At 46.9% G+C, this 10,571-nt stretch overlaps 1 protein-coding gene across 2 annotated transcripts; it reads right to left on the reverse strand.

The window, feature by feature from the left end:
• Nucleotides 1–6,771: 6,771 nt before the first annotated feature.
• Nucleotides 6,772–9,489, reverse strand: Atp5mc1 (ATP synthase membrane subunit c locus 1). Of its 2 annotated transcripts, none has more exons than XM_021212711.2 (5): nucleotides 9,427–9,489; nucleotides 8,790–8,836; nucleotides 7,751–7,828; nucleotides 7,256–7,434; nucleotides 6,772–6,992 (listed from the first exon to the last, which is right to left on the reverse strand). In XM_021212711.2, exons 2-5 carry the CDS (start codon nucleotides 8,826–8,828, stop codon nucleotides 6,878–6,880), a joined length of 411 nt encoding a protein of 136 aa, XP_021068370.1. In that variant the 5' UTR covers nucleotides 8,829–8,836; nucleotides 9,427–9,489; the 3' UTR covers nucleotides 6,772–6,877. The 2 variants fall into 2 exon arrangements, with proteins under 2 accessions (XP_021068370.1, XP_021068371.1); XM_021212712.2 differs by having other exon boundaries at nucleotides 9,357–9,471.
• Nucleotides 9,490–10,571: the final 1,082 nt, after the last annotated feature.

The raw sequence follows: 10,571 nt of genomic DNA on the forward strand, positions 1-10,571 counted from the left end.
ATCCACCTGCCTCTGCCTCCCGAGTGCTGGGATTAAAGGCGTGGGCCACCACGCCTAGCTCGTGAATAGTTTTTTGAGACAAGGTTTCCATATGTAGCTGCTTACCTCAGCCTTCTTAGTGCTGAGATGACCAGCATAAGCCATAACACCCAATGAAATATTCATATTAACTTTAGTACATTTATGAAGACTCATTCTAGAACAAACAGCCAGAGCCTCATTTTGGATTTTGTTTCCCCAACATTTTTTTTTTCCTTTTCCTTCCGAAGAAGCCTGGCTCCTGTGGTGGCACAGCCTGTAAGCTCAGCACTAGGGAGGCAGAGGAATCACGAGGGTCGTGAGATGTAGCATAGTTGGGGCCACAAATTGAGTTCAAGGCAATCTAGGCAACAAAGCACCCAGTCTCAAAATACAAAGACCAACAAGTGAAAAGCCTGGGTTCTGGACATGTGTGTGTTTTCTCAAATGGTCTGGGGGCAGGGGTCTGGGAATAGTGAATACATTATGTATTGAAGCTGCCATTAATTGAGTGCTTAAGGATACACATTGTTTATCTGCTTTATCTGACTTGTTCCTCTCACCAGATCTGTGACAGAAGGACTGTTATTAGCCTTTTGTAACAGACAGAATGACAACAGACAGACAGAAGGTCAGTCACACACATAGGATCACACTGAGAGCAGGGGGCAGAGCTGCATCTGGTTCCAGATGTGGTCGTTTTTGCTACACACACACACATGCACACACCTAGGGCTCTAGCTTGTGTGTTATTTGTGAATTCAGCTTAGTATAGTTCATCTTAGGAACTTAATATGAAATAAAATAGTATACTATTTTATAGAGGTTCCATGTTTTATTGATGTATCTTTGTTTGGGTTTGATTTTTTTAAATGAAATAACATTTTATTAAAAATGATTTTGCTGGGCAGTGGTGGCGCACATGACTTTAATCCCAGCAGTCAGGAGGCAGAGGCTGGCGGTTCTCTGTGAGTTTGGGCTCCATCCTGGTCTACAGAGCTAAATCCAAGATAGCCAGGGATACAGGGGGAAAACAGCTCTGGCTTTCCTGAAACTCACTTTGTAGACCAGCCTGGTCTTGAACTCACAGCAATCCACCTGCCTCTGTCTCTCCAGTACTGGGGTTTAAAAGCCTGTGCTACAATGCACAGCTACTTTAGGCCTTTCTTCCTGATACTTTTTATGCTTATAATACGCTTCCCCTCACCTCTAGCCAAAGAAATCTTAATTACTTAACCTCTCCAAATCTCTGCTCCTCCTGGTAAAACTGGGACAACTGAAGATACTAAAAGCAGAAAATATGATAGTGAATGGGCACAATGACTGCCCAGGGCCAATAATAATTATTAACTCTTGTTATTCTTATACATCCTTTAAAGCTGGTTGGAATTCCACTTTCTCTGCCAAGCCATAACATCTCCAGGCATATTATTATTATTATGTATTAGTTTAATTACTCCCACTTCAGGTTCTTATGGTTGGTTATTCATGCCTTTATTACAGCTCTTGCGAGTTTTATTTCAGTGGTTTGGTTACTCACGTCTGGCCACTGGCTAGGGCCTTCTCTAGAGCAGGAAGGACAGCACACCTAGCTCTAGGGCCTAATGTTCAATAGATCCTGCACAAAGGTCAGGAGGATGGAAATGAGGCCCAGCATGGTAGCCACTGGCCCGCCCCCTGGTCAGTCCTTTAGCATTTCACTTCTCCTTCTTTTCCTTAGGGATGAGTGTTTTCAAAGTGCTGAGCCAAACTTGCACAAAGAACTGGCAAATCAAGGTGTGATGGACTGCCAGAGATGGCAGATGCTTAAAGGGCCTTGACAGAGTAGAGGCCAGGATGACATAAAGACCCAGAGAAGGGGAAACACAAAGTAAGCTGGCCAACTTCCTCCAGTGTCCACTGACGTCCTCAAGGCAACATCTGGCTACTTTCCATAGGGAACTTGGCCAGAGGGCAAGAGCATGCTTGCTGGAACTAATTCTATGCCCTCTGGGAATGGCTGACAGTTGAGCCAGTTTCCCATAGGAACACAGCTCCACATCTCCTTCCTCCTCAGCTTCATGTTTCTGCGCTGGGTCAACACAATTTGGTAAGACTTTGTAAAAGTCATTCTCAGATGGTAGGGGGTGACCAGTGTTCAGATGGCCTTTCTGAGGAGATGGCTTCCCAGTGGTATGTCCCGTCACTGTCTGGGCTATCCTTTCCCTTCCAGCACTCCAGCTTGTGTCTTGGTGCTATGCCAGGAATACATGAATATTTTCCTAATAGATCATAAATCCTAAACTAAGAAAAAATCAGAAATTGCACCAGATATTTTAAAGCTTTTAATAATTGAAAATACCTCTCTCCACACACACACATATATGTTACATACATGTGCACACATATATGAATATATTCGGTTTTGTTGACAGTGTTTGAAGCCTGGCTGGCTGGTTTGGACCTATAGCAAAAGCTGGCCTTGAATTTCTTTTTTCTTTTTCTTTTTCAAGATTTGATTTTTTTTTTTTTAATATTTATTTATTATATATAAGAACACTGTAGCTGTCTTCAGACACTCCAGAAGAGGGCATCAGATCTCATTAAGGATGGTTGTGAGCCACCATGTGGTTGCTGGGAATTGAACTCAGGACCTCTGGAAGAGCAGTCAGTGCTCTTAACCGCTGAGCCCTCTCTCTAGCCCTGTTTATTTATTTGTACATGAGCACACTATTGCGGTCTTCAGACAACAGAAGAGGCATCCATCGGATCCCTGTTACAGATGGTTGTGAGCCATCACTCTAGCCCAGGCCTTGAATTTCTTGACACCTTTGCCTGCATACTCTAAGTGCTGGGATTACTAGCATAAACAAGCTTAATCATTTACAATAGCTGCTTAATAGTGTAGTAAAAAATATTTATTTTATGAGCTGGGGGATGGTTCCAGTGGATAAAGGGCTTGCTGCCCACACATAAGGGTCTGAGTTTGGATATCCAGTAAAAGCTGGGTGTGAGGGGCTGGAATAATGGCTCACAATTTAAGAGGCAGAGGACTCATGGTTGGTTCACAGCACCCACACTGGGTAGCTCACAACTGCTAAAAACTCCCAACTCCAAAGGATGTAACACTTCTGACCTCACACAGACACACACACGTACACAATACAAAATAAAAGTATTTGGGCTCCAGATTCAGTGAAACTCTGTCAAAAGAATAACGTGAATGGCGACAGGGATTTGATTTACTTGGTTGAATGCTTGCCCTGGTCCCTAGCACCATGTTTAACTGGACACACAAATGTTACCTCATTTACATATACTACCTATAATATTTCATTTTGTTACAATCATCAAAAATCACTCTCATCCCCACTGTGGGGATGAAGACGTCCCTACTCGGGACAGTGACATCTTAGCTAGGATAGGGCTATTTGTATTTGCTTGCTTCTCAAGCCCATGCACCTCTGATCTCCCTGGACCCCTAGCTAGGAATAGAACCCAGGGTTTCAAACATGTTAGGTATTACCACTGGGCCACACTGCTGACCTCATGATCAGCTCCTGACTGTTGTTCCTATGCCCTTCTCAGATCGTAGGTTATTATCATCCCCCGCCCCCCACCCCAAGATCAAAACATCTTTGCACTAAGCAAAATGGCCTCATCCTTGCACCAGAGCTAATATGTCACAGACCTTGAAGAGCCTTAGTGGTTATGATACTAACTAGCCTATAGCAGACAAGAAAGCATTCTCCCTCCAAGAGTCCACTTGTTAGAGTCCTAGCCCTGCTGATCTGTTAAGTTCGGCCAGTTCCAAGGTTCTTTGAAGGCTGCGATGGGATGGAAGGAGTCTCTCAGGTTCCTGGCCTTTCGTAGGAAGGAAAAAGTAACTACTTTCCCTGGGGAGTGTTCCTTGATTACCTCCAAAGCAAGTGACCCGTCAAGGGTGCCAGAGTCATATCCCCAAGGGTTATGGTGTTCCGCTTGTGTAACAGCATTACCAGTTAATCTATTGCTCCCTTGGTGACACTTTGCCAGGTCACCTTCAGTCCTCTTCCTTTGGCTTGAAACTGCCAGGCTGTCTCAGGATTTGCCACAGGTCCATAACTCCAACGGAGTTACATTAGGTAAAACAAGTAAGAGGGTGTCTGTCAATGGCTGATATCTAGTGGCTGTGTTAGGAATGACTGCTGCTCACTGAACAGAAACCTCCCTCAAGACAACTACTAAAACTGCCGTGTAGGGATAATCTCTTATGTACTGTGTGGAAGCATCACCTGTCAATAAAGAGTTGACGGCCTATTAGCAAAAGGCAGGAAGTAATAGGTAGAAGTTCCAGGAGAAAGAAAGGAATTCTGGGAGTTAGGCTGAGGAAGATTCACCACCGGAGCCAGCTCTGAGGAAGTTGGACATGTGAAACTGAGGAAAAGAAACCAGTCATATAGCCGAACTCAGGTTCAAATAAATTGGCTTTCTTAATAAATGTAAGCCTCGGGGGCTGGTGAGATGGCTCAGTGGGTAAGAGCACCCGACTGCTCTTCCGAAGGTCCGGAGTTCAAATCCCAGCAACCACATGGTGGCTCATAACCATTCATAACAAGATCTGACGCCCTCTTCTGGAGTGTCTAAAGACAGCTACAGTGTACTTACATATAATAAATAAATCTTTAAAAAAAAAATAAAAAAATAAAATAAATTAATTCTCAGAGGGGTTATTTGGAAACTGGGGTGCTGGAGTTATACTACCAGGCCCCATATACAACAAAGCTGAGAAATGCAGAGTCAACGTCTTTTTTTTTTTTTTTTTGGTTTTTCGAGGCAGAGTTTCTCTGTGTAGCCCTGGCTGTTCTGGAACTCATTTCGTAGACCAGGCTGGCCTTGAACTCAGAAATTCGCCTGCCTCTGCCTCCCAAGTGCTGGGATTAAAGGCATGCACCACCACGCCCAGCACAGAGTCAATGTTAAGTGGACCTGGGTTGGAAATGGAGACTTGCTGCAAGTCATTGAACATACTCTTGATGAATCAGCACAGTGATAAGAGGTTCTAGAATTTGAATGGTAGCTTTCCTAACCAGCTATACAACCTTAGCAGGATGCCCCACCCTCCGAGCTCTCTCCTCTTGGTTTCTTCTTCTTCTTTTTTTAATTTTAGGATTTATTATTTTATATATATGAGTACACTGTAGTTGTCTTCAGACATAACAGAAGAGGGCATCAGATCCCATTACAGATGGTTGTGAGCCACCATGTGGTTGCTGGGAATTGAACTCGGGACCTCTGGAAGAGCAGTCAGTGTTCTTAACAACTGAGCCATCTCTCCAGCCCTCCTCTTGGTTTCTTATAAAAAAATGACTTGTTCCAGACACGAAAGCTGGCTTAATGATTAAGAGCTCATACTGGGGCTGCAGAGACAGCTCAGTGTTAAGAGCACTGGCTGCTCTTCCAGAGGACCCGGGTTTATTTCCCAGTCCCCCCGACATGGTGCTCAGAACTGTCATTCCAGTTCTAGGGGATCTGACACCCTCAGAGACATACATGCAGGCAAAACACCAAGGTACATGAAATAGGAATTTAAATAATTCTCAAAAAAAGAAAAAGAGCTCAAAGTGTTCTTACAGATGTGGGTTCCGCTCACAGATCTGGGTAATGCATCTGCCTGTAACTCCAATTCCAGATCTGATAGCCTTCTGGCCTGAGTGCCTGCACAGACATACAGTCTCTCCTGCCAGTTTGCATACACAAACATGGATGCATGTATGTTTTTTATGTGTGTGTGTGTGGGGGGGGGTGGCAGTAGACTAGTCATTATCTTCCCTGGGCTATCAGTGTCATTTTAGCCAAATGAGGGTGCAGGGAGGTCTAGGCACAGGCCACAGAAAAAGCTTCATACCCCAAGGAATTTATTAGTCCACACCCTCCAAAAGCATTTTCAGGCTCAAGCAAAGACTATAGATTGTTGCCGGGCAGTGGTGGTGCATGCCTTTAATCCCAGCACTTGGAAGGCAGAGGCAGGAGGATTTTTGAGTTTGAGGCCAGCCTGGTCTACAGAGTGAATTCCAGGACAGCCAGAGCTACACAGAGAAACCCTGTCTCAAACAAAAACAAAGAACCTTTACCCCACAGAGCCATCTTGACTGCTCGATACCTCTACCTTTAATCTGCTTCTCCATAGTACTTTAAATTGTGGGGCATAAATAAAAAAAGGACTGAGGGCGAGTGGGAGCAATGGATGAGTGACACCTTTAAATTTATGCTAATTCCCCTTCCCCGCTCAGGGTTTTGCACAAACGATTTTGCTTGCCTCAGCACAGGTCTCTCACGTGTAAAACAGGCTTAAAGGTTAATGCTTAGCAGGAGTGCAGTTCACCACTCAGCACAGAGTGTGTTGTAAGATAAGCTCAACAATGTTACCTGCTACAAACAATAGGGGGCGCATGCCTTTAACCCCAGCAGAGGCAGGTACATCTCTGTAACTTCACAGCTAACTTGGTCTATAGTAAGTCCCTGGCCAGCCAGAGCCACACAGCATGGCCTTAAGGACTCAACAAAATAAAACAACCCTCTCTCCCCCCCTCAACAAAATGGCACCTGTCAGTATGCTAAACTTGAAAGGGACAAAGCACCAACATCATTACCCAGGCTATTTCATATCCTCCTGGGAGACAGTGGGACCCTTCCACACCCTGCCTTATCACCAAGGCTGACCCAAGTGTCACTTCTCACCATTCTAAAGCTGCCCCCTACCCTCAGGGTAGAAAGACAGGCACAGGCACATGGTTTAGAGAAACGTTGTTGTTGTTTAATGGTAAAGCTCAGTACACTCCAGCACCAGGACTGGCATGGAGTCAAAGCAGCAGGGACGGCTGGGTTACACCAGGGAGCCTCACATGGCGAAGAGGATGAGGAAGGCGACCATCAAACAGAAGAGTCCCATGGCCTCAGACAGGGCAAACCCCAGAATGGCATAGGAGAAGAGCTGCTGCTTGAGAGACGGGTTCCTGCCAGAGACAGGAAAGGGTGAGGGTCCAGGTCAGGGGAGGGGAGTGTGCTACTATTTCAAAAGGGGCTTGCCTACATCTACCCTGAGAACTTGAGCAGAAAAGGAGACTCGCAACTTGGCAAGTTCACATGTGGCATGCTTCAATTCTGACTTAGGTCACTGGAGGGACAGGAGGTTGAAGAACATCAACGTGGAGACTCCTGCTTGCTAAGAATCTGCCCAAGTGGAGTGGAGCAAGAGTACAGGCAGCCCCAAACTTACCTGGCATAGCCAATAATCAAGCTACCAAACACTGTGCCAATGCCAGCCCCTGATCCAGCCACTCCAACTGTGGCGGCCCCAGCACCAATAAACTTGGCTGCTGTGTCGATGTCCCGGGAAATGACACTGGTCTGGAATTCCCGTCGGGCCACCTGGAGAGGGAAGCTGCTGCAGGAAGGCTGGAAGGGAGGGAGGGAGGGAGGCAGTCAGGGTGAGTGAGGAGCCGTGAGGCAGTTGTCAGGTGGCTGCTCCATGCTCACCCCACCCACCTGAGCTAAGAAACAGCTGGCACCCAGCCTCAAAGGGCAGAGTGCTCTGTGTGCAGGGACAATGTCAGCCCCAGCGTGATTCCAGACAAGGCTAGTCACATCTCTGACTGTCATTTGAGTCTTGGAATTGCAAGGGTGTCGTAGATCCTCTAATTCTCCTAAAAGCACCTCAGCTGACTGGAGGGACCATTGTCTAGGGACATCCTGAGGGGCCCGACTTCCTTACCTGTTTAGATGGGGCCTCTGGTCTGCTCAGGAGGGAGGCAGACACAGGCCTGATTAGACCCCTGGTACAGGAGCGAATCTGTAAAGTCAGAAAGATTTATTGCTCCAAATCAGACAAAAACAAACAAAAAAAAAAAACCCCAAAACCCAACCTAAGTGGCAGGAGTTTGTCACAATCAGTCCAATCAATTTCAAGGTCAATTAACTTATTTTTCTCAGGTACATCTGCATCAGAGACAGCTATGCGGACAGTCTGTGGGAGCCCACAGTGGCAGTAATCACCATTTGATATAATGCACTAGGCTGAGAGCACTCCCAAGACCCCGGGTCAATCCTCAGAGCCAAACCCAAACCAAACCAGAAACCAAAGTCCATTTCCAAGGGCACAGACTTCATCAGTTTCTCAGAATAGAGTAAGACTCAAACATCCAATCAGTTGTTGAGGTAACAAAAGGCAATCAAGGGGAGAGATTTACTAAAATGCATTCACAGCAACATATATCCTTCAGGCAGTGGGCCAGAAAGCCTGGTTTGACTCCCAGAACAGCCATCTTAGAAAAGCTCCCAGTGACACGAATTGCTTGACACGTTATTCAGTGCAATGACTCGCAGGCTTGGCAGAACATTGGCATCACCTGGGGTGATCTACTAAAACTGCTTAGGGGTTCCACCTTCATTCTCACAGTCTGATGCAATTGGTCTGAGGTGCAGTCTAGGTATTAGGGGCGAGAGTTAGGCTTTCCAGATGAACTGAACATGCAGCCAAGGTTGAGAAAAACTGCTTCCCGGTTGTCTGGCTACAGTCAACCCAGGACTGTAATTAAAAGGTCAGCTCTAGCTTATCAGAGGACGCTCAGAAAGCCACGACGGCTTGGTTTACAGGCCTGAATAAACATAGGTTACCTGCAACACCTCCTAGACCCTCCCCCAGTAACCATCATCATCGTCACTGAACGCCAGCCCCTCTTAGTCCATTCATTAAACATGATTGCTCCCATTCCATACCCGGCACTATAGGGAAACCCGGAGGCTCCGCTTACCAGAACTGGAGAAATGAGCAGTGCCTTGGTGGTCTGCATTTTTCAATCTGCAAGAAGGGGGAGAAAAGAAAAAACAAAAAACCGTAATTCCTATGAAAGCCCAGGTGGCTGCTTATACTGGCAACCTCCTGTCGTCCCCATCCACCTCCAATCGTTCTCCCCAACCCTCTTCCTATACCCCAGCTAAGGAGGGCATTAGAGGTCAGAAGGACAGAGCAGATTCCGGGGTCAACCACTTTCTGCGCAGCGGGTCTGCAGAAGGACAGCAACCGAGATCGGAAGTAAAAGGAGGTGGCTCAGGCCCCAAGAGGGAAATGTTGCGAAAAGGAATGGTCTCCCGGGAAGACTGGAGGCAGAAACTGGCAGATGTCGTGCAGGATCCTGCCCAAGTTACACTGCTGTCCCCTACTCTCCCCAGCGGCCGTTTATCGCTCATTACCGTTGGTAATTAACATTAATTGATAAGGCTTAAAGACTAGTCCTCCTTCCCTATTCCTGGAAGTAAATGGTGCTCCACGTGGCACAACCCACGGCCTTACGGACCCCTGTCTCCCGGCCCCAAGTCACCTGCACTCCCACTCCCCTGCAGCCCCTGCTCGGCCCACAGCACACTCCCTGCTCAAGGTGACTGACTCACCTCCCAGCTTTAGCCCTTGGTCTGAGCGCTCAGCTCCCCCACCCACGTGTTCGGAGTCCCTTCGCTCCCATTGGCCGTTATCTCTCCACGTTCCAATTGGCTGGCGTCATCAACTCCATCCTTCTTATTGGTCTTTTCCAGCTTCTTCCTCTCTTTCCACAGGAGCTTCGTGGCAATTCCCGCCTCCTTGCGGATAAAGGCGGGTTCTTTTTCGGAGATCGGGGTTACGATTGGTCGAATCCCGAAATGCTTGACCATAGAGTCGACGAGACTCAGAGGTTCTACAACCTTCAGCACAAAATGGCGACCAAGGTGCAAGCGGAAGAAAAAAGCGTGGGAGTGACAACCGGCCGCTTGTCGCAAGCTGACACGTGATATGGGCTCCGGGCCTTCATTCGGCCGCTTGGACCCGGGAGCGCATTGCATGTTGGGCCTTGTAGTCCTGTCTGAGGACTCAAGGACCACCGACATCCCGCGAGATGTTGCTTCCTGTCAGGGAGAGCCGACGCCTTTACAGTACCTTCCACCATCGTGATTTGTAAAAATCCCCATTTTCGTCCAAATAGTAAAGCAGGTTGGAAAACTTCTAAGTAGCGAGCGTGCTCTTGTGGGTCTGTCAGTAGTCAGTCAACATGGACTCACAAATTGAATGGTGAAAGAAAAAAAAAAAACAACAAAACACAAAGCTAGGCTTGCTATTTCATACTTGAAATTTTAGCACTTGGCAGGTGTTTAGGAGACAGGAAAGTCAGGAGTTCAAGGCCAGACTGAGCTTCATGAGTTAGGTTAAAAAAAAAAAAAAAACAAGGTGGGGCCAGACAATTTTTGGGGGAGTGGGGAGAATTCTAAAACGAAAGCAATAATTGGTAGAACGAAACGTGCAACAAATTCAGGTGGTGTATGCTTGCAATTCCAGACAACAGAAGGCTAAGGCAGGAAGACCCTGCGCAAGCTCCAGGCCAGTCTGGGCTAAGTATCCAAACCTTCCTTAAAGCGACAAAACAGGGGGCTGGTGAGGTGGCTCGGTAGGTAAGAGCACCCGACTGTTCTTCCGAAGGTCCGGAGTTCAAATCCCAGCAACCACATGGTGGCTCACAACCATCTGTAACAAGATCTGATGCCCTCTTCTGGAGTGTCTGAAGACA

This window comes from Mus pahari, chromosome 14 (assembly GCF_900095145.1).
Source record: "Mus pahari chromosome 14, PAHARI_EIJ_v1.1, whole genome shotgun sequence".
Classification (NCBI taxonomy): Eukaryota; Metazoa; Chordata; class Mammalia; order Rodentia; family Muridae; genus Mus; species Mus pahari.